The 25945-nt window shown below is 33.6% G+C and overlaps 1 protein-coding gene across 4 annotated transcripts in view; it reads left to right on the top strand.

Moving 5' to 3' along the window:
- The window catches only part of LOC145303528 (dnaJ homolog subfamily C member 13-like), a 328576-nt gene that overhangs the window by 228915 nt on the left and 73716 nt on the right, over positions 1–25945 (top strand). For all 4 annotated transcript variants that reach the window (XM_080144980.1, XM_080144981.1, XM_080144982.1 and 1 more), the window contains 6 exons: positions 10700–10900; positions 12596–12750; positions 14735–14936; positions 16080–16195; positions 18070–18148; positions 21122–21254. In XM_080144980.1, the coding sequence (XP_080001106.1) occupies positions 10700–10900; positions 12596–12750; positions 14735–14936; positions 16080–16195; positions 18070–18148; positions 21122–21254 (886 nt within the window). The remainder of the gene's footprint in view (positions 1–10699; positions 10901–12595; positions 12751–14734; positions 14937–16079; positions 16196–18069; positions 18149–21121; positions 21255–25945) is intronic.

The following is a 25945-nucleotide window of genomic DNA, read 5'->3' as shown; positions in this document are numbered from 1 at the left end:
CTATTTAGCTTTTGTATTTTTTGGGTCACCCTATATATATATATATATATATATATATATATATATGAGAGAGAGATAATATATATAACTTGTCTCTCTGGTGTATGTGCATCTGCGCCATATCATCTAGTGTCTTTGTGATGTATATGTCAACGTAAATACAAATACATATAACATTCTCTTTCCTGTATGTATAATGTTCAACATCTGCTTTTTTTCCGTGTGCTGGCTTGTGTGCGGGTGTATGCACATATCAACTCTAATTGGTTCCATTGATTGCTTCCCCCAGACCTAATAACTTAAATCTCTTCTAAAACTACTGATTGACAAACTCTAACTGCCAACCTCGTCTGTCTAACTGATTCCCTTGACTGGCCTGTGTCATGAATATATGATAGCTTATTTTTTTTGTTAGTCATCTGACGTCACACAACCAGGTCAACTTTATTGTTTTTGTAATTAACATTCCAACCTGTTTATTTTTCTGATATAAATTTTAACTGTTATATTTTATTTTGTAACATTTTTCTGTATTGAAATATTTCATATTCAATAACATTTGATTTGTAACATACCGCAGCACATCTTTAGTTTTTTTCTCGATCTATCAGGTCATCTAGAGCTACCCAGGTCTCAATATATACAATATTAAATTTTGCCTGAATTCACAGTAGCCACTTTTACATGTCTATCGCAACATGCCTTGTTTGGAGTGAATAAAAGTTTTAAAAACGCGAAATTTATTTGGTAAAATGTCATTTAATCATAGAATTTTTTAATACTGAGTTCTTTGTTCTTTTTTTTTTCAATGATAAATGTGTATTTTTATGATTTAATTGATAAGTTTAAAAATAAGAAATAAAAAGAAAATTCTAGATTGATTTGAAGTCACAATGATTCTACCATTTAGTTACAGAAGGTAAAATAAGTATCCAGAAGGTAAAATCTCATAATTAAAAAAACTTTTCTACCAAATAAAAATGCATATTTATATTGCCAATTTTTTCTTTTCAATAATTGTTGAAATTAAAAAAACATTAAATTTTTTATTATGTAAAACATCATCCAGGTTTTTCCATCAAAAAGTTTCTATTTGTATAAAATTAAAAAAAAAAAAAAAGATACTGTTTTTATGTTTTTAATTTATAGTTAACAAAAAATTAGATATTATAGATTGACATTGGGTAGTTAACAGAAAAATGAGTATTTGTCAGATTACATCTTTTTAAAGTCTATAATCATGTTATTGGTGCCCTGATTTATCGGAGAGGGACCTATGTTTTCAGTGGCTTCCATGCGTCCATTAGTCCGGACGATTGCCAGATAACTGTCCATTAGTTTTTCCTGAAATTTTGCCATAAATTGTATTTTATTAAATAGATATGCACAGTAAAAAAATTTTTTTTGCAAAAATTCCTATTGCATCCCCATGGGCCAGAATTAAAAATGTCCAAAAATGACACTTTTGCCCCATAACGTTTGATCCATCCATTAGATTTTTCTGAAACTTGGCCAAAATGTGGAGCCCATTGTTATAGGTGACCCTGGCAAAATTCTGGTTTGCATCCCCGGGGACTTTCAGTGCTAATAATGCCCCGTTTTGTGGCTCTTTTTTCATATTTCTCAACAAAAACTTGATATGTCTATATGGTTTTTCGCGGTGGTCAACTTAAATATACATGTGTTAAGGCCTGAAACTGCACTGTTATCCATTTACACTGTGATTCGGCATCCCCAGGGGCTCAAAAGAGGTCACAAATGCCCCAAAATGGCCAAAAATGACACTTTTTGCTCCATAGTGTTTGATTCGTCTATTAGATTTTGCTGAAACTTTGCCCAAATGTGGAGGTCATTGTTCTTAATATAAATTTAGTATGGATGACCCTGGCAAAATTCTGGTTCTGGGACTTTTAGGGCTAAAAAAACATGCCTTTTTGGAGCCTTCTTTCATATTACTCAAAAACTTGATATGTATGTCTATATAGTGGTTTTCCATGGTGCTGAATTCAAATATACATGTCTTAAGGTGTGAAACTGTGCTGTTTGTCTATTTTCATTGGGATTCTGCATTCCCAGGAGCTCAAAAGTGGTCACGAATGCTCCAAAATTGCAAAAAATTACACTTTTTACTCCATAATTTTTGCTTCATCCATTAGATTTTTCTGAAACTTGGCAAAAATGTGAAGGTAATGTTGGCCCTTCTCACTTCTCACATTAATCATTTCTTCACTATTTTTTGTGGCATCATCTCACATGCAACCCCAGAGGGGGATGATGCACGTGGCTTGTTATTATTGTCATTATAATAATAATAATAATATTTAAAAAAAAAAAAAAAAGAAAAAAAAAAGCTGCATTTGTTTCCTCTGTGCTTTTATCCATTATATAATAATCACACAAAATCTATGCTAAAATATTCCTTAATTTTAGGCTTGAGTTCTGTTTGAAAAGCTTACATTTCAATTCTCATTAGCTGTAATTTGCAATTAAGTAACCCATTTCTAAGTAACTTTGTGTCACTCTCAACCCCACTCCCTATTTGTATTCTAAGGTGTCTATTACTCTCACTTCTATTTCTTTCTCTTTGGTACCAAAAAAAGAACATCTAGTTATGTTAAACAAGAATCTGATGCAGATGTACCCTGTTGATTAATCTAAGTTTAAGACAATTTTAATTTCTATCTTAAAACTCCTTGGTTCCAAATCTCAGAAAACATAATTTTTGCAGCCATCAAATTCAAGGGTGATAATCCAATCAAATCAATAAGAGAAAAATCCAGGTTGTCCTCGACGGTCGTACGTCTAAACAATATAATATAAATGCCGGAGTGCCCCAGGGATCTATCCTTGGTCCTCTGCTGTTCCTGATATTCATAAATGACCTCCCCGATAAAATTGCCTCTGAGATGGGTATATATGCTGATGACACCACACTCTATAGCAGGCACGACAGGAAAACAAATGAACATATATCTAAAGTAATGGCAGAAACACTAGAGGATGACCTCAAATCAGTAGTGGAATGGGGACAAAAATGGATGGTAACGTTCAATGCCACCAAGACAAAACTGGTTTCATTCAATAATTACAGGAAACCTTCTCTACCACCTATAGCAATGGCCAACAACTCTTTAGCTGAGAGTACGTCTTTCAAGCTCCTTGGCCTAACGTTCACAGGAAACATGAGCTGGAACAATTACATCGAGGGCATTGCCAGGGCCGCTGCGAGGAAGGTGGGCTCTCTCTACCGTGCTAGAAAACTTCTAACACCCGAAAGTATCCTGTACCTCTATAAGGCCACTATTCGCCCATGTATGGAGTATTGCTGTCATATTTGGGCCGGTGCATCGGCTACTAGTCTCTCTCTCCTTGACAGGGTTCAAAAGAGAGTCGCAAATCTGATAGGCCCTAAACTGGCATCAAAACTTCAGCCTCTGTCCCATCGTCGAAACGTTGCATCCCTCTGCCTGTTCTACAAGTATTATAATGGTGAATGCTCTGAAGAACTGCAAGCACTTGTGCCCCCACGACGTGAACACCCTCGACAGACCCGACAAGCTGCAAAATCCCACCCCCACACTGTAGAGATCCCTAGATGTAAAAGATCGTTCTACTCCAGTAGTTTCTTCCCCAGAACTGCTAGACTTTGGAATTCCATTCCAGGTCACTGCTTCCCCAACTGTACTGACATGCATAAGTTCAAGTGCAACGTGAACCAACATCTCGCTGCCCTAATCCCTACATAGTGCCCCAGTAGATGTTTCCCCTGATAGTAGCCCCCTACACCAAAGTGGCAATGTGCCTTGTTTGGGGTGAAAATATAATAAAAAAAAAAAAAAAAAAAAAAAAAAAAAAAAACCTGATTTCATAAATATATTGATCTCTTGCCCTGGCGAATTGTTGCAGTATTTTTGCATAATTATGAGGGCATAGTTACACAAAACTGGAAAGTTATATTTATAAATATCAGATTGAACCGTGTTTTGCTACCAACCAATCAGAAACCAGAATCACTCTATAAAATATACTAAATCTCTTAGAATTTATGCACATAACTTTTTATCTTCACATGAAAAGGAACTTTGCTCTTCATATTCATCTGCAAACTTTTATGATTCAAGACTTCTTTGGATTGGCTACTTATTGGAATCTCTGCTCTTTGTCTGCAATTTACAATTCTGTAGATTGACACTGACATTTTGTTTGGAACAATATTTCTATTCTAAAACTAAAATGGCTTACAACTCCAAATTAGTAAAATAACAAAAACAAAAAAAAGAACAATTCATATATGGTGACCAGATTCTCCATGCTTAGATACAAAGAACAGTTTTGAAAACTAAATTTGCCCTCACTCGAGCAGCAAAGGATGTAAAGGAACCTAATTTTACATTATCATTACTGGGAATGTACATCTATCTTCAGAGGAGATTTTTACCCCAACCCCTAGTTGTGATCTTTATAATTATTCGCAGAAGAGGGTCAGCATTCTTCCTGGAACAGTTTTCCAGAGGAAATTGTGATGATGTCTATATTCAGGTTTGAAGTTGCCTTGGGCAAACATTTAGACTATATATAGATATGACACAATCACATTGACACACCGGTTCTCACCAGATCACCAAAGTTAAGCAACATTGAGCCTGGCCAGTAAGGTGAGGTGAGGCACTGTATATACCTCGCGGTATATACAGTGCCTCACCTTACATTTGGTAAGGTGAGGCACTGTATATACCGCGAGGTAAACTGTCAGGTTGCGAAACTGGCGCAGTCTATCCTTCTCTCGAGGGTAGATGGACCTCTCTTAAGCCGTGGTAGGCAACCTATCTACTGATGTTGTCACAATAAAAAAAAAATACTCTTGATAGCTCTGGCGAAGCATCAAATATTCAGCTACAGACAAGATTTGAATTACACTACAAACTCTTGTAGTGAGTTTAATCTCGGCTGTGGCCTCATGTTTTCTTTTTTTTTTTTATAGATGCAAAATTTTCTGTTTACTCTTTTCCTCATTAAAATTAATTGATATGAGAGAGATTAAAACCTCTATTCTTACCCCCACCCCACCTACAGATATGAGAGTTCAGCCTCAGAAGTTGCATGTGCACTCAGATATTGATTTTACTCAGTGTGTTCTCGTTAAAGTAGCAATACACAAGAGTTGAAAATACATGATGGTATAAGGATCTTTTAAAAATTTTAAAATCTGATCAAAATAAGGAGGTTATGAACATTTTTGTGTCTTGCACGCTTAAATATTTTTTCCCCATTTTAAGACCATATGCATTGCCTCACAATTTTTATGCTACTATTTCAGTAAAAATGTGATATCTTTGTTAAAAGATTAAGCAATGAAATTTGCTATATAAATATACTTTTGTACAAAGAATTAGTATAGGGCACTGAAAATCTTTAGAAATTAAGTTTCCAAGTAATCTGCAGTAAATGCATATACCATAAAAATACCATAGATACATTCAAAGGAAACGAGTTAAAGTTGAATTGTAGTGCATTTTACATATAATAAACTTAAATCTAATCCTAAGACTGCTTAAAAATTGATGCATTACAAGAATTCTTTATTTATTGTAGATTAATATCTTCCACTACCTTCCTCTTGCCAAAATAAGATTTTACCTTTTTAAGCAGTAGGGTTTTTGTTGGGTGGGACTTGCTATTCAGGCTTAGGGTTAGTGGTAAAGTTAAGGAAGGATTTTTAGGAGGAGAGGCTTTGTCACTTGTATCTAGAGTTAGAGGTAGCAGTCTTTTAGAGTGGGGAGGCTTGTTACTCAGATGTATAAATAGTGTCATGACATGCTCAAAGAACGGCACTTTTAAGAGGTGGGCTTCATTTGAACCTAGGGTTAGTGGTAGGATAATTATTCTTTTTATACTAACTTTTCAACTTCTCTTAACAAATACCCCGGATATCTTAGCACTAAGTGAGACTAACCTACACTCCTCCATTCCCTCTAACCACTTTAACATGCCTGGATATCTCCCACTCTGCCGTAAGGACTCTGACAGACATATGCACGGACTTGTAGTTTACATTCGTAATACCCTTCCCTTGACTAGAGAAACAAACCTAGAAACAGATGATCAAGCCTTCATGTGCTTTAGACTAAACATGCAACACAATATTAGCTACTATTATTTTCTCTACCGCTCTCCCTCGACTCAGGACTGCTCCATAATAAACAAAGTATCTGACAGCATAGACACGGCACTGTCCCTCGACACTAGCGCACAAATACATGTGTTTGGTGACTTTAATGTCCACCACAAAAACTGGCTTGGATTCTCTACTCACACAGATGCAGCGGGCAGCACAACCCATAGCTTCGCTATATCTCACTCCCTATCACAAATTGTTACGTTTCCACCAACCCGTTTCCCTGACCAGGAAGAACAACACGCATCACTTCTAGATCTGTTTTTGACCACAGTTCCCGATGACTGCATAACGAAGGCCCACAGCCCACTCGGGAACGCTGATCATGCAGTGATAATGGTTGAAATCGCTCTAAACTCTAGACCCAAAACTGAAGAGCCAGTGCTCAAAACAACGAGATATTATAATAAGGCTGACTGGGAAGCCATCAGGGAACTAATTAGAGATGCTCCATGGAAAAATATTTTCTCTCTCCCTGCTGAACAATGTGCAAACGAGACCACTGACTGGTTCAAAACTGCAATCAAAGCGCATGTCCCCATGCGGAAATTTTATAGTAAGCCCCACTCTCCCCAATGGTTTACGTCGACTTGTGCAACTGCCATTGCTCAAAAGCAGCATGCATACCGTAGGTTTAACCGACATAAGTCCAGTTCAAATAGACTGAAGTATATAGAAGCTAGAAATAACGTTAAGAAAGAAATAGCGACAGCTAAGAGAGAATTTACGGAAACCACTAAAAAGCGCATCGAAGCACAAAAACTAGGAACTCGAGACTTCTGGAAAATCTACAACAGTGTAGTAAATAATGGGCAATCAACAATTCCTCCACTAACCAACAATCACGAGGTTGTCTCCTCAGCAACCGATAAGGCTAACATGCTTGCCAGTCGGTTTACCTCAAACTCCACACTGGACCCTTCCAACCACGCCCTACCTGACTTTCCTATGCGGACAGACGCCACACTAGACGATCTGAAAACCACCCCTGCTCAGGTGCATGCTATCATAAAAAACTTGACACCTCAAAAGCATGTGGACCCAATCTTATCCCAGCTGTGCTATTAAAAAAGTGCTCAGCCGAAGTAGCTCCAGTTCTCTCCAAACTCTACAACAAATGCCTTAATGAAGCTTGCTTTCTGGGCTGTTGGAAAACTGCTTCTGTTGTACCAGTATTCAAGAATTCTGGCGAAAGGACAGACCCATCAAATTATCGCCCCATTAGCCTCCTCCCACTTTTTGCCAAAATATTTGAGACCATAATTAACCATGCTCTAGTCCATCATCTTACAGATGCTAAACTACTGACTGACAAACAATATGGATTTAGACAAGCCCGTTCCACAGCAGACATCCTAACTGTGATCTCTGAACGTATATACCATTCACTGGACAAAGCGGGGGAGGGCAGAGCGGTAGCTCTAGATATATCTAAGGCTTTTGACAGGGTATGGCATGAGGGTCTCCTCAGTAAAATCAGATCATACGGTATCACTGGTAGAATACTTAACATAATTAAATCCTTCTTAGATAAGAGAAAAATCCAGGTTGTCCTCGACGGTCGTACATCTAAACAATATGATATAAATGCGGGGGTGCCCCAGGGTTCTATCCTTGGACCTCTATTGTTCCTGATATTCATAAATGACCTCCCCGACAACATTGCCTCTGAGATGGGTATATATGCTGATGACACTACACTCTATGGCAGACACGACAGGAAGACAAATGAACACATTTCTAAAAAAATGGCAGAAACACTAGAGGAAGACCTCCAATCTGTAGTGGAATGGGGACAAAAGTGGTTGGTCGCGTTCAATGCTGCCAAGACTAAACTAGTTTCATTCAATAATTACAAGAAACCCTCTCTACCACCCATAGCAATGGCCAACGACTCTTTATCTGAGAGTCCATCTTTCAAACTCCTTGGCCTAACGTTCACAGGAAACATGAGTTGGAACAATTACATTGAAGGCATTGCCAGGGCCGCTGCAAGAAAGGTGGGCTCTCTCTACCGTGCTAGAAAACTACTAACACCCGAAAGTATCCTGTACCTCTATAAGGCTACCATTCGCCCATGTATGGAGTATTGCTGCCACATCTGGGCTGGTGCATCTGCTACTAGTCTCTCGCTCCTTGACAAGGTTCAAAAGAGAGTCGCAAACCTGATAGGCCCTGAACTGGCATCTAAGCTTCAGCCTCTGTCCCATCGACGAAATTTTGCATCCCTCTGCCTTTTCTACAAGTATTTTAGTGGTGAATGCTCTGACGAACTGCAATCACTTGTGCCCCCACGATGTGAGCACCCTCGACAAACCCGACAGGCTGCTAAATCCCACCCCCACACTGTAGAGATCCCTAGATGTAAAAGATCTTTTTACTCCAATAGTTTCTTCCCCAGAACCGCTAGACTCTGGAATTCCATTCCAGGTCCCTGCTTCCCCAACAGTACTGACGTGCAGAAGTTCAAGTGTAACGTGAACCGACACCTTGCTGCCCAAATCCCTACATAGTACCCCAGTAGTTGTTGCCCTTGATAGTAGCCCCCTACACCAAAGTGGCAATTTGCCTTGTTTGGGGTGAAAATGTAATAAAAAAAAAAAAAAAAAAAAAAAAAACTTGATAAAATATCAAAAGTATTTAAATGGCTAACTGATCAAGAATGGCTGAGAAATGAGGGATCATTTCACATTAAATTTATATGCAAGACTAATCCTCCACTCTAAAATTTTTTTTTTTTTTTTTTTTTTTTAACGATTTTGGATGTTCACATGTAATTGCCTAAAAAGTAGAATCTTTATTCTATTTATTTAGTTGCTAGAAAGTCGTTTCTGACTAGAATTAGTCTCAAAGGATAAACTATTTTATAAAAGAATAAAAAATTGCATTAGTTTGTACTTTAAGCTCCCAAAAAGTATTCTCTCTTTTTTTAAGCATGTAAACATATTAGCAAAAGCTGCTGCTGATGAATTTTCATTGTTAAGTCTTAAATGGTCAAAACGGTGAATTGAATACATCTTATTGGAATATTTCACAATCGATGCAATGAAAAGAGAAAACAACATACAATTGTAATTTTAACCAATAAAAAAAAAAAAAAGAGAAAAGATTGATTTAGTTGCTAGTTTGGGGGAGTTTATGAAATTAAAAAAAAAAAAAAAATGTTTGATACTCATGTTGATGTCTGATTTTTAAGACAACAAAAAAAGGAATAGGCCAGTTTGTTTCATACCCCAAAAAGATTGAAAGTAATGTTTATCCTAGTAAGTTAAACTTCATAATGAAATTTTTTTTTATAGGGGAGCAAGCTTTTAAATACTGAAAGATTGGGGTAAAAGAAATCTGCCACAAAATGTCCACTTTATCGCAGTTAACATTTTTATCATTATTTTCCTAAAACTATTTAGATACATCATGTAAATTATTATTTATGTGGAAGGATATTCATTTCCAAACAAAATGGTGGTATTTTGAAGACTTAAAGTGCTTTGGATTTTAAAATGTGACTATTTTAGTAGAAATACCTTGAACTCTGATCATCCAAAGCATTTATTGCTAGTTAAATATCAAGACGATGTGTACAGAAAAAATCATTTTGCTAAGAAGAGGTTCAATGAGACAAAAGAAACAACATAACATGATCAGTTGTCAAGAGATCAAATAATTGTCAGATGCACCAAAAGGCCATTTGAATAAAAATAATGCACCTAACATTAGGGATCACTTGTATGGGAAGAGACAACATAAACATGACCGAGTGTCAAAAGATAAGATAAATGTTAGATGTATAAAAGGTCATTTGACAAAAAACATGTAGGTGTAATCGAATTGCGCCAAATGAAAAAACAAAACAACAAAAAAAAAAACAAATTGGATTGTCAATTCATTGAAACAACTGTTGCTGAATAAAACATTTAAGAGGCATGGCTACAATAACAATGCTGTCCTATTGTGGTGTTTGAGGTGGTCACAAAATAACAACCTGAAATTGATATCTGGAATTGATTAGCTATTTTGTCCAACTAAAATCAACCGTGTGCATGCATTACTCCTAACAACTCGCCATCTCTCACTGTCACCAACAATAAAAATGTGTTTTCAACGTCATCATCTGTTTTGTTCTTGTTGAGCCGTCCCCTTAAATAATCAAATTCTTCTACTACACTACCACATTGCATTTATTAATACTTATCCTCGAGTGGCCTTTGGGCCTTAATTAGTAGCGACTCCTTTGTTGCTAATGTACATAGTTCCAGAACGTAAACATATATATATATATATATATATATATATATATGTTTATCACCAAAATCACAGGAGTTTGTGAACAAACGCACAAAAAAGGACTATAACTTTATATAGATTAATTTTTATTTCATTTTTTTAATCTTTGCATAAGAGTATTTTCTGAGAAATTTTTTTTATATTTATCCAATACAAATTACTGTTTCATGTTTTCATAGTGAATAACATTCAAAACCTTCTGTATTAAGTACGATGTAGTTTCTTTTTTTACCTTTCTAGTTGCTGTTGACCTTTGACCCTATCCTTGTTGAAAAGGTGGCCATACTGTTGAACGAGATCAGCCAAGACAACCCAAATGTGTCCCGGTTGTATCTCACTGGTGTCTTCTACTTTATTATGATGTACACTGGCTCCAATGTATTGCCTGTATCTCGATTCCTCAAATATACTCACTTGAAACAGGCATTCCGATCAGACGAGGTAAGAATAACTATTTTTTTTAAATATCTGGTACATTTGGTAAATTAATTTGGTTAACATTTCATAACAATTGGGCTTCAAGCAATCACACAATGCTTACCGATGTTGATTTTAGAATCGTTACAGAGAGGTTATGTTATATTTATTATGTTGGTCATAGTATTCACTCCGGGTCGGTTTATTATGTTCTTTATAGAGTGATTCTTCTGTGAAAAATATGAATCATGCTTCTTCCTTTTATGTTCTTTATATAGCAATTCCTTCTTCTACCGATATAAAGATGTACGAGTGGTGTAATACATACTAATGTCTATACTTGAATGCATTCATAATCAAGTTGTAAAGTATTTTAATACACAATGGTAATACCAGTTACTCTATCAGCGGAAGCGCTATCTACCTTATGAATGCTATTGACAATTTGTGTGTGCTTATTGTTGATAATTTTTCTTTTTTAAATGGCACATGACAATAACTATATAAATCATGATTTTATGACAAAATATGTTTTTTTAAGTAAAAACCAATTTCAATAACCTATCTGGACTTAATATTCATAAACAAGGAAATTAATTTTTTTAAAATTGCCAACAAGAAAATGGGGTTCTACAGTCACTACAGAAAAAAAAAAAAACTTTCTTCCTTGCTCTGTGTACCTATAACCAGTTTCCAAGAACAAAGTTTCTTTTCAAGAACATTTCATCTGTGGAACACATTGCTGCAGGACTACTTCCCTGGCGACTGCAACATGGTCATCTTCATGTCTAATGTTGCCAAATAATTGTCAAGCTATCCTCTTAAGTAATCAGTTTTTTTTCTGTTCATTGCTTTAAACCTTCTCATATTATAGATCATTAAATCTTATACTCAAGTTGCTTTTATTCCTAATTAGTGATGACTAATGCTATGACAACAGCATGTTTTTTCTATTGTTTTGACTCCAGTATATATCCGACAGACACAGTTAATCAACTGAGAACCACATCACTCTATATAAAAGCATATAAGACATCAACGGATACACACTAGAGAGTCAAAACAATGAAAAGAATATACTGTTGTCCTAGCCCTAGTGATGACACAATAGTCTCTCTCTCCCTACATATGTATATATAAATTTGTAAAGATGAATATAAGTATTTTCTTTAAAATTTGAACCTGTTAAGACAATAAAAACCCTCAATATACTAAATAGAGCAATTGAAGAAATAGACTATATATATATATATATATATATATATATATATGTTTATTCCTCTGAAACTCATAAAAACCCATGGATTATAAAGATTTTTCACTGGTAGTGTTTTCTTGTTTGAATTTGGAGTAATAAATATTGTAATATATTCTATTTTATTTTATCATATTTTACCTATTTTTCACTCTCTCTTATATATGGGTGTGTGATTCATTTTTCTTACAAAATCATTTATTAAATTGCATATGCAATCCCACATTGAAGTTAAATTTTATTCTTCTGAAGTTAGTGAAACATTCAAGTCCAACATATATCAACATGTAAACGAAAATATGACGATTATTTCATCGTAGAATTATGTATCATAATAATTTTGTTGCTTAAGATTTTGCTGTAGACTTTTAATAGAAGTAAATTTTCTGTAAATTATTTAAGATTTACTTCTAGAAAGACATGAGAAAAAAGGTTATGTTGTTGATGTTGATTTTATTTTTCAGAACAAAAGTTCTGACATTATGCACTGTAGCATCATGGGACACCTTCTGCCAGAAGCAATGGTATGTTATTTAGAGAACTACAGTCCTGAAAAATTTGCAGAGATTTTCCTTGGTGAGTTTGATACTCCTGAAGCTATTTGGAGTAATGAAATGAGGTAAGTACCATTATTTATACAATATCCATGCCATATCAGCATTCACCCCAGGTAGGTTGAACAGCTTCCTCCAAAGAAGCAAGTATCAAGGGAATATTAAATTCACAAGTGGTATATATCCTGGTCAGGGGAAATGATGACTTTATGTTTTTACAGTTCTTGCTAGGATGTATCAGTGTCCTTTTACATAGTGTGTCAACATGATTATGCTATATATATATATATATATATATATATATATATGTAATTACAATTTTAATAGCAATGAATGCAAACACCTCTATAAATCTAATAAGCATGTTGAAAGTGGCGCGTTCTATTTCTCTTCCTCTCTGTTTCACCAACCTCACCACATTTCCATATTGTTGCTTCATCATGGGATGTATCTGCTTTGTTTTATCATCTATCCATTAAAAAAAAATCAAATTTGCAAATATAAATGATAAACTACAAAAGATAGTGAGTAAAACAAAAACGTGCATTTTTCTAACCTTCAGATGAAACCATTTCAAGTGGAGAAAGAAAACAAATATCAAATCACTCTCCTTGTCACCCGAAATGATTTGGGAAAGAAATCCTCAACTCTAAATAAAAACGATTGGTGCTTTTTTTTTTCTCTCTATGTGATCAAAAATGATAATTATTTATATAAAAAATTGATGTAATTCTAAGATTTTATATGAATTCTAGCAAGCCACCTGGCATTGCCCAGTCGTAAGATACACTTAAATATGATATTTTAATTCATGCAGATTCCATATTTATTATGTTGAACCTAATATATAGTAGTGAAATCCAAACTAAAACATATGACTTGAGTGCCATCAGCTAGAATCAGAATCAAAACATACACCTCTCCACACTCATTCATTAGCCTCTGAGCCACAACTATATGCATATATATATATATAATTCAATTGCCATCCCTTTTTTAAAAAAATTGAACTGCCCGACTGTCAAAGACAATGTTCAAGCAATCAAGCAGGTATATATATATATATATATATATATATATATATATATATATTTATATTTATTTTGCCTTGTCAGCTTTTTTTTTTTTTTTTAAGATGGACTCGCCCGATTGTCAAAGACAAGATGCAAGCAAGCAAGGTTCACAGAGTTTTATAATTATATAGATTAGTACAAACACTGGGGAGGCATAATTTAATTTTTCATCATTTTTTTATAGAATGTATACATGGTTATAATTAAACCACATGATTTCCATAAAAGTAAATTATATTGATTGTTATTGGAGCACAGAGTGGAGCAGGTGCTAGTTTGATTGCAAGATTTAACAGTGGATACAATAATTTCAAGGAACCTCTGCTATTACTAACTAGCAGAACGTTATCACTGTCACCTAAGGGAATGTTCTATCAGGCACAGATATGCAATGTGATGATCTATATAAGTGAAATCTGGTCTGGTTATGAAGTTTTTTACTCTATAAAGCTTAAATTAAATTCTCTTTAAAAAAAAATTTAAAAAAAATTAAAAAAAAATCAATGTTCCCTTACATATATATAAAAACTTGCATATATATATATATATATATATATATATATATATATATATATATAATATGAAAGATCAAGCAACTTTATAAATGGCTCTAAATACTATATTCAGCCATTATAGTTATAACTGTGCCTCTTCATTTGTTTTGTAATTATAAATGCTGCCATTTATAATTTTAATATATAGAAAATATAAAAGTCAAATTTTTAAATATAATGTAAACAAATATCTTTATTTTTAACTCTCCACTTAGGATATCCTTTTATAAATGTGATTGCTACTACAGTAACCCCTTATGTTTCAATAACAACAATATACTATGTTTGAGGAGAGGCATTAAAAAATATGTTATGGTAGTACAATAATGTCCTCAAATACTGTATACATACTCTTTATATAAACACACACTTTTGATTCTGTTTATATAATATATATATTTATTTATTGGTTTCTTTTCCAGGCGACTGATGATAGAAAAAATTGCTTCTCACTTGGCTGACTTCAGTCCTCGTTTGCAGAGCAACACGCGGGCTCTCTACCAATATTGCCCAATTCCTGTTATTAACTTCCCTCAATTGGATAATGAACTCTTCTGTAATATCTACTATCTGAAACATCTCTGTGACACTCAGAACTTCCCAGACTGGCCCATCAAAGACCCAGTAAGAACAGACGCTTGTATTTTTAAACACATATGCGCACTCACACACACAAAGCAGTACAGCCAGCTTAATGGATAGAGGTTGGCAGAAAATGAACTTTCCGTTTATTTTTGGCAGCTTCGTAACTCTTGCTTTCCTTATTTTGTCCGTTAGTCCTCACATTCCAAAAGCTATGTTTCTGACAAAAGGAGAAGAATTGCTGTTTTCTAGGTCAGAATCTATACATCTTATTGTTGGTTAGTTTTTGAAGTTTAATTTTTTTTTAATTTAATTTTTATTTTTTATTTATTTTTTTTTTTTTTAACTCCTTATATCAAGTGGTTTCATGCCTTTTCTGGAATGACTTTCATTAAAAAAAAAAAAAAAAGAATTTGACTAAAATAATATCTGACTCTGGAGTAGGTTTTTTAAAACATTGTCTTCTATTCCTGTTACAAACATTTCTTAGTTGAGCTTCCTCTGTTGATGGAACTATCTATTTGTATCCTAAACCTTTGGGTTACACAATGTGATTAGAGCAAAGCAATTTGTTTTAAAAATGACTTCCAATTGATAGAGATTCATTTCGTTTGACTTTTATAGTAATATAACAAAATAATCCACTTCATTAATTTGTTTTCTGATTTTTAAAGATTATTTTGCTAATAAATTTTTCATTTTTTTTATTTCTTATTTTGTAAATATTTTGATTTTTGGGAGACTTTTTTTTATTTTGTAAATATCCTAAATTGTGATGAAAGATTAGCATTTTTTCAGCAACTTAAAACCCCCTCTCCTATTATTAAGCTTAAGTTCTGATTGAAACTACTCTTTTGAGTTTGGTTATCTGATCATGTCTATAACTAAGTGCATCAGTAGTATTGCTATCAATTTATTTTTCATAATTATTAATGAGTATGTCTGTTTTCATAATTACAACCATGCATACAGAATATTTGTAGCATCAATAATACATTAAAAAATGGTTACACTGTCAAGTTTTATAACAATCTGTCCAAACATAGTGATTACAAAAATTAAAAAAAGACAAAACATTTTTTTTTAGCTATTTCTTTTTGAAAATTTTTATCAGTAAAACTGAGCCTGTATTAAATTTCTCTCCACACAGACTCCATTTCATGTTTTATGTCTCAATTTTTTAAGGTTCGGCTGCTGAAGGACATATTGGAAGCCTGGAAAAAAGAGGTTGAAAAGAAGCCTCCTTCAATGTCTTTGGAAGAAGCTTACCAGGTTTTAAATTTAACCAAAGTACCTGGAAAGTAAGTGGACACTTCTGATTCTGTTTGTTAAAATGTAATAAAAGTAAACTGCATTTATTTAATGATATGAGAGATTCGTTAAAGCTTGATTCTGAAATTAGTAAAAAAATCTGGTTTTGCAATATTGTTTTCCATACTGAGCATCTGTAAAGTAGGTGGTCAATAATCTTTCTTTAAATTCAGGTTATAATTATACAATTATTTTATAGCTTGGTATTATGCTAAGAAAAGTAGCATATAAACAAGATGTGAAGTTCTTAAAATTTGTCAAGGTAGGAATACGATTTAGCTAATAGCTATTAATACTATAAAATTGGTAAGCCAGATGGGATACTTTTTAGAGACTTTATATTGGACAGCTATAGGTATTATCTATACAGCTAATTGGCTGTTATTTACTAATCAAAATGTATGTGCAAATGAGATGAACTTAAATAGGTCAAGTTTAATGATATAAAAAGTATGAAATGCCCCGCACGTTTTAAATCTGTTCAGTAGAATTGGGCTACACTTTTAAGATCAGTTAGCATTCAAGGACTCCACCAGATAAGTGAAACAAAAAGAACAGTTTCTAGTCGACACTAATTGACCTTCACCTTTGCACACACATGTGGCATCTGCAAACAAACATGAAAAAAAAAAAATGAGTTTTTTGTTTTTTTTTTCCAGAAAGTCGATTTTTTAATATAGAGAAAGATTTATTTTTAAAATGAAAGAGAGGAGGGATATATTAAAAATTTATATTCCTTGAGATCTTGCACAACAACAGAAGACAATTCTTGATAGCAAATAGAAATTAATATCATATAAAAAGAACAACATGTTTAAATTAACTTTTAATAAATAATGCTAAACTTCCTGTGTATGTGATTGATTTGTCCATAATGTAATCCTACATAAATCCAACAGTTCCTGTATACGTATACAAATAACTTTATTTTTCTGAATAATAAAAAAAAAAAAAAAAGAAAGTTTCTTGCTTTCAATACTGTTAAAATTTCTGAAACTTGAAAAATCTATAGTTAGGAGTGGATGGAATAAGTTCAAGGAACTTCTTTCATTGCTAACCAGCAGTGTTACTGCTGTCAACCAAAGGAAGAGTCTCTCGGGTATGTGTATGCAGTGTTATTATTAGGCCTATGACAACAGATTATTCTTTTCATTGTTTTGACTCTCGAGTATATATGTGACACAGTTAATCAACCGAGAACCACATCACTCTATATAAAAGCATATAAGATATAAACGGATACACACTCGAGTCAAAACAGTGAAAAGAATGTGCTGTTGTCCTAGCCCTAGTGATAATGTATAGAAGTAAAATTTTGCCAGTATAGGTAGAGTATATGTGTTGCATGAAGATAATGATCTAATGGATGTTTAATATGAATATTAAGATAGGCTTAGATCTGAGAACCTCAGAGGAAGATTAAATTTGGATAGGATAGGAAGATGTGTGCAGATCAGGAAACTTTGTTAGTTTGGTCACATTGAAAGAATAGATGAGATTTCTTTGGTTATTAGATGTAGAACAGTTGAAATAGCAGGGTCAGTAGGCAGGGAAAACATGAGAGGCAGTAATAAGGATATACTTTTAGAGAAAGATGGATAAATAAAGACCTGTCCAGAGATAGATTAGTTGGAAAATCAATTTCTAAAAACTTGGACAGCATATAAAACATTAAACTGAATATGATGATTATGTTGAGTAATACAATTTAAAAAAAGGTTTGTTATTTTCAACTTGCCAACTTTTTAGAAATTTTTGAAGTTTGAAAAATATAATTTTATGTTTTACTGAATTGTTTTCATCTTTTATAGATTTAATATTTTGATTTTTTGTTTTTATTTATTTTTTTTTTTTCCATTTTTAGACATGATGAAGCTAAAGTGAGAAAAGCATATTTCCGCTTGGCTCAAAAATATCATCCGGACAAAAACCCTGAAGGCAGGGTAAGTCCTTCAGTTTAATTTTATCAACTCATCAAATTTGGTGTGATTTGTAAATCTTTGAAAAATTAAACAAGAAACTCTAAGAATTTATAGACTCATTTGACCAAAATACTAGATAGATTATTCGAAAAGTTAAAAGAAATAGAAAACAGTCCCATCAAACAAAAACTGTTATTTAGTAACATTATATACTGGCTAGACTCTGGAATTCTCTTCCAGGTTCCTAGTTGTACTGACATGCAGAAGTTCTAGTGTAATGTGAACAGACATCTTGCTGCTCAACTCCCTACATAGTATTCCTGCAACTTATGTCTCTAATAGTAGCCCCCTACATAAAGTAGCACTCTGCCTTGTTTGGGGTGAAAATGGAATAACAAAAAAAATTTATATATATATATGGTAAAACTGGTAATTGATAAAAACCTGAAGAGAGTGCTCAATATTATTGCAAAGCAAATATGTTTTATTTTTTTTATTACTGTTTTATCTGTTTGGTTACATATGTTTCAGATGTTGGACCATGTTTACGATCTAACAGCCTTGTCAGACCTTACAGAAATCGTTGTTAGTATTAGGAAGAAGTGTTTTAGAAGCTTCTAAAACACTTCTTCCTAATACTGTTAGATCGTAAACATGGTCCAACATCTGAAACATATGTAACCAAACAGATAAAACGGTAATAAAAAAATAAAACATATATATGGAACAAAAAGACACCTATAGATCCTATATACAGCAATTTAACAAAACACATGAAAGTTCATATGAAAAGTAGAAAAAGTCAAAGAATAATTAAACCAAGACACTGTCTTATGATAACATTTGTTTGATATATATATATATAGAGAGAAAGAGACCAACCGACTATACTGCGCGAAGGATATAAAAAAAAATTAATCAATTGTAGACTGTTTATTCACAAAATATACATATACAAAATCAATTTATCTGCAAATGATCTATATACATAAGACTGAATTTTTTAAATGTTTAAAAAATATTATGAACCTCAAACAAAATCTTTTTACCAAAATAAATGGAATCAGTATAAATAACAAAAAATAAACGGTCTTATCTGTCAGACTTAGGGTTAGTTGTAAAAAGATTTAGTTAATTGCTCTAAAAGGTTAGAATTGCTCAGAAATGAAGCCTAATTTATGTTTAGTTTGTATACGAAACTAATCCCCTATTCTAAATCATAAAATATTTTTTCTTTCCGTCAAGATTTTCTTGTTCACATGTAATTATCTAAGAAAAAGAAGAATCTCATTTCTTTTTATTCATTTGAGGGGTGCTGATGGTGTTAATCTACAAATTTAACCTATTTCATTGTAATGTGTGGTCTCCCCACTAAAAATTTAATCACATCAGTGAAGAATCATAATAATTTACAAGTCCAACTGCCCTATGGATAAAAAACAATTAATTGTAAACTGTTTATTCACAAAATATACATATACAAAAAAAATAATGTGCAAATGATCTATATATAAAACTGAATCTGTTAAATGTTTCAAAAATATGAACTTCAAGCATAAAATCCTTTTATCAAAATAAATGAAGTTTGTATTAAATAACCTTAAAGAGCTAAAATGCTGTAAAACATAAACAATACTAATAGTTTAAGCTTAATGTGAATTATGCTTGCTTAAGTATTGAATTACCATCCTTAAACTGAATTATCTCCCTTAGGTTACATACAAATGGATGTTTATTTGGTGTCGTCTAATAGATTGTGTATTTTCGAACAAAGGCATTTCAGGGAAAAACATTATTACATACTTATATGTGATGTCGAAATTAGTATAAATTCGAAAATTTATGAAACATCGTCCAGTAGATGTGCTAGAGCTAATTTTTTTTTTGGGGGGGGGGGGGGGGGCATGTAGTATAATAAAGAATAAGTAAGATGGCTGACCTGAAAGCAGTTATCTCCCACTGATTTCGAGCGTTCTAAAGGGTTAATTTACAATGAAATCGAACTTTTGAAACATTTTGTTTTTACTTATGATTTGTATACTGAACCATTTTTCATAATTTATACACCTGATCTTAAATGGAACACATGATGTGGCCAAGGTTACTGGGAAAATGGTGGGATCCTTCTACCGTTCCAGAAGATATCTCACTAATGATGCAATTCTCTATCTATATAAGAGCCAAGTACGTCCAAAGATGGAGTACTGCTGCCACATCTGGGCGGGGGCTGCTAAAAACAGCCTATCTTGCCTTGACAGAGTACAAAATAGACTCCGTGGCTTGGTGGGGGATGCCCTTTTCTCTACCCTGCAACCTCTTTCCCACAGAAGAGACGTAGCGAGCCTGTCATTGTTCTATCATTATTTCCATGGCAGGTGCTCGTCTGAGCTCTATTCTCTGGTCCGTCCTCGCCAATCTTTTTCAAAAAACACCCGACTAGCTGAAACCACCGTCAATAATTTTCCCCACTCCCTATCTGTGCCTAAATCAAAACGTAGATACCATGAACAAAGCTTCTTTCTTAGAACTACACGCCTGTGTAACTCTGTTCCGCTTGCCTGTTTCCCTCCCGACTTCAACCTGGATGTCTTCAAGTCCAACACAAACAAATTCCTGATGACCTGCCCCCCCCCCCAAGTAATGACACCTCACAATTTCTCCAATACTATTGCTACACTATCCCTTTGATTACTGTACACACAATAACCCTTATCCCTGAGTGGCCATTGAGCCTTGATAAGTGGTGAACTCCATGTAAAAAAAATAAAAATAAAAAAATAATTTTGGCATGACACTAAGTACGTAATGTCTTTTCTCTGAAATGCATTTTATTGAAGAAACACTATAGTAAAGTTATACTGATTATTTATACATGCCGATATTGGAACAAAGGCTCATTATTACTATTATTCTGCTGATGTTTTTAATCTAATTTCTCTTCCTGATAATTGTCTTTTTTTTTGTGTTTAACATAATTTCTTTCTCTATTTCTAGGAAATGTTTGAAAAAGTGAATAAAGCTTATGAGTTTTTATGTAGTAAGAGCAAAGTACTCCAGGGACCAGACCCGCAAAATATTGTCCTTATCCTCAAAGCACAGTCAATATTATTCCGAAGATACAAAGAGGGTGAGTACATTTTATTATCACCACAGTGTCTAATTCTTAGATGCCGACATTGCATCTCTATGAAACATTTTGTCAGCTGCTCCTGTAACAGTATTAGTCCCTTCTACAACGGCATTAACAGCAGCTGTTTTAAATATTTGCTTTATGTGTAAGTTTGGTGCTTATTGGAGCAAACACTTAATCTTGATTAGGATTTAACCAATCAGAAACACTCTTATGTGAACAGGGCACTGGCACCAAAGGTTATTAAAGGGAGTGCACTGGCACTGTTTGCTCTCTTTAGTTGCAAAAGATTAAATTGTGTAATCAACCCATATTGCTCACTTCAACCACCAAACTTCTCTGGTGATTAGTTTTCATCTCTGTACAGACTGATCAGTCTCCTGTGTGTCATAAGTAAGTTGTTTAATCTGTGATAAATCTAGAAGTTGTCCATCACCTCAGAAAAATCAATCAATAATGACAAGCAATATGGACCTCTTCCTGCAAGATTAACTTATGAGGTGTAATATTTTATATGATCTGCTAATCTGTTGATAGGAGCTTTGTTTCTAGGGTGATAGCTCATGGCATATCAAATGTCTTTGATTGGGTTTGGTAGGAAAATTACTTCACAAACTTCTTTGTTATAGAATACGTGACCATGCCTTCTCAACCATCACATTCTTCTTTTTTGATGGTTACATACAAGCTGTTGATGGGCAGAAGTCTGAAGTATATAGTATCAACACTGGTATAAATCAACTCTCTTCCTGATTTTCATCAATTATCTTCCAACTCATATTCTGATTTGTTGACATCTATGCAGAAGGCTGTCAATGGAAGCAACAATCTTGAAATGAATTTGAAAGAAACAAATTACATTAGATTGACCAACTATTGATAAGTAGTATCCAAGCCACAGAAAGTCAAAAAGAGAAGAGGTTGTATTAAACACATTTTATATAGCACACACACACACATATATATATATATATACATATATATATATGAGAGAGAGAGAGAATAAGTTAAAAAGATAATGCATAAAGTTATATAGGAACTTTGTGCTTTATCTATATGTATATAATAGAATAAATTAAGAAGATAATGAATAAAGTTACATAAGAACTTTATGACAGAAAGAGGAATAAGGGAGAAATTTAGACGTTAAATGCTTCTTGTCAGAAGAGGAGAAAAATCCAGCATTATACAAAAGTAAAGCTAAAAAACATTTTTATTACATTATGTATGTATATATATATATATATATATATATATATATATGTGAGAGAGAAATATGCTTATTCAATTTTATTTCATCTTTTATTTATACCTGGGCCCAACTCTTTTCCTAATCTACATTAATGATCTTCCAAATCACATCTTTACATCATTCATAGACATTTATGCTGATGATATTACCATCTATGGTAGTACATCTAAGACCGTAAACGACCAAGTTCTCTCCGATTCTCTCTCTTCTGATCTTGAGCACGTGGTACAATGGGGAAAGGAGTGGCTGGTTACTTTTAATGCATCTAAAACCAAGCTTCTATCTTAACATCATCAACGTTCTGATCCACATCTGGCATCTATTGAAATGAATGGCTCTCGTCTTGGGGAAGCCTCGTGTTTTGACAAGCTTCTGGGCTTGACCTTTACTCCTGATCTTAAATGGAACACGTACATCAAATCTGTTGCCAAGGCCGCTGGAAAAATGGTGGGATCCTTCTATCGATCCAGTAGATATCTCACTGTTGATGCAATTCTCTATTCATATAAGAGCCAGGTACGTCCAAGGATGGAGTACTGTTGCCACATCTGGGCAGGACATGAGCTGCTAGAAAAGACTTGTCCTCCTTCATAGAGTTCAAAATAGACTTCGTAGCCTTGTAGGAGATGTCCTTTTCTCTTCCCTGCAACCTCTATCTCACAAAAGAGATGTTGAGTTTGTCTCTGCTTTATCGTTATTTTCATGGCTCAACTGAGCTTCAATCTATGGTCCCCCCTCGCCAAACTTTCACAAGAAACACTCGTCTAGCTGAAAACACTATCATAAATTCTACTCACTCTTTATCTGTGCCTAAACATAGATTCCATGAACAAAGCTTCTTTCTTAGAACTGCACGCCTGTGGAACTGTCTTCTGTTTTTCTGCTTTCTGGCTGACTATAATCTGATTGTCTTCAAGTCCAACATAAACAAGTTTTTGATGAGCCATTCCACTTAAGTTAACAAATTTACCAAATTTCCATTGCTAACGATTACTATATTGTCCAATTGACTACTGTACACTCTTAACCCTTATCCTCGAGTGGTCTCTAGGCCTTGATAAGTGGTTATGCCTACGTAAAAAAAAATATCAATTATTTAATTAATGAAACTCAATATAATTACAGAGCATATACAAATAAATAATAAGTCTATATTCCAAATTTCAAGATGTTTATCTTGAAATTTGGAATATAGACTTTCTTTTCTTTTTTTTTTTTTTCTTTTTTAGTAGATAGTGAAGAGTCAAGAACCAGATGCAGTTAAGCATATACTAATGAACTTTCACACTCTTAAACTTTGTTAAATTAAAGACTCTTCAATAGAACTTGAATTCAAACTTTCTTTTAAAAAAAAATTTTAAATAAGGATCCCATCTATAGGATTCTATCTGATAACTTGATTCAACATTAAATAGCACATTAATTGTTGATATGCCATATAGACCTAAATCAAACTATGGTAGCACTTTGAAGAACATTTACTGATTTGATTCTATCTCTTCTGATTTGGACAATGAAGGGGAAAAGTGACTTGTTAGTTTTAACACTTCTAAAGTCAAGCTTCACTCTTTTTTTCACTAACAATGCTCAGATTTTGGATCTCTTAAGGAACATTCTTGTGATGATAGGCTCCTATAATTGAATTCCACTTCAAATCTAAAATGGAAGATATATCCAATCTGATGATAAAGTTGCTGGAAAAATGGTTGGATCATTTTACTGCTCCAGAATTTACCTCAACTCTTTCTGCAATCCTATATTAGCTGTATATACCTGACATTGTCGGGTGAAGAATTTAGTCACATACTGTTAAAAATCGATCATATATCGTAAATTGTTACGAAAAGTGATCACATGTTGGATTTAGGGAAGCATAAATGCATCCATTTTAGTCTATGAAAATCAAATGTGAAGTAACTCTCATAGCTTAAAGGGGAAATAACACTAATCGCTTAAATAAATAAACTTACTCCCGGTCTTAAATGTTTTCGGCTATTAATTATTGAAAATAAATTAAATAGATCAACTCTTAAGTAATATTTCTGGGTAGAACAATTAAAACAATTCTATTACAGCAAAGAATTAATGACATTGAGCTAATTATTAAAATAGATTTTCTTTAATATGCAAATGAGATCACTAATTCAATGTAGATTTCTTTTGATTGAATAGTATATATAGAGATTATACTGGAATAAATATGTATAAAAGTCCGTTTTTAGTTCGAAAATTAATTTGTGAAACTGTACCTTTTGTATATATAAATCAAATTTGAACAAACAGGAATAATAGATAAGTTAAATATATCTTAAGATAGAATACTGGTGCCACTCAGAGCACAATTTTTTGCTTTGCAATTTAGGGAAGAATTATCCCTTCTGCTCTCTACAGCAGAGGCATCACTAGTCTTTCTCTACTGGTCCTGGATATGACCTTAAACTATATCCAATGGTAAAGCCCCAGCTTGCAAACTTTGGAGAGTGTGGAGCCACCCCTTAATTGCCATTGCTCCCAGGTCCACTCTGACTTGGAGTGGTAGTACCTTGTAGGGTCCCAACTATGGGTTAAATAGAAACCGACTTTTAAAAAAAAGCCAAATATATTCTATTAAAAAAATTTTCTTCAAAATCATTGGATTCAGCATTAAATAACCTGAAAAGGGTTGATATGCTGTAAAACAAAAACAACCAATTAACAACTTTCTCTACTCTATTATTTCTACGAAGGTGTTCAACTGAGCTTCGATCTTTGTTAAATCCTTGTAAGATAATCACAGCAAGTGCCTGTCATCAGATATTTTGTGAACAATTTCTTTTCAATAATTTATCCGTGGAACATGTTACAATAGGATTGCTTCCCTGTGAGCTACAACATGATCATCTTAAAATACAATGTTAATAAGTACTCGTCATAAACTAATGTACCACATGGGCACTAACCCTAAGTCCCGGTGGCCACACCTTTGCCTAGTGGTGTCACCTTCAAGAGTGACCATACTCTTACTGGTCACTGAAAAATACCACTCAAATGTTCGGAACACACAAAACATGCACGACCCTAAATCTGTGTGCCAACACTGTTTACTTTGGCTGGTTGTACATCACTTTGACATTGTGCTGAGTTCTCTTCTCACAACGGCTTATTCTGTGTCTTCGCCAGCTAGACGTCAAGGTAGACCTGAAATCAACTGCACCTTCAATTTGACAGGCCATCAACAAATAAAGAAAAACAATAGTCATTTTTTATAAACAAAATAATAATTATACATTATTATTTAATCAATTGGAATGTTTTTTGAGAAGAGTTTTATTCATTCATTTATTTTTTGCGGACTATTATCCTCATCTTTTAATTATTTGTTTTACGTTTCGTCCAACTACTCCTCTAGAGTTTGGTTTTGGCAGCATTGAATGTGACCATCCATTTATGTCCCCAT

This window comes from Euprymna scolopes, chromosome 19, assembly GCF_053919585.1.
Source record: "Euprymna scolopes isolate OS-2025 chromosome 19, ASM5391958v1, whole genome shotgun sequence".
Lineage (NCBI taxonomy): Eukaryota > Metazoa > Mollusca > Cephalopoda > Sepiida > Sepiolidae > Euprymna > Euprymna scolopes.
Note: the sequence above shows the minus strand (reverse complement) of the source record. Positions and strands in the feature narration are given on the sequence as shown.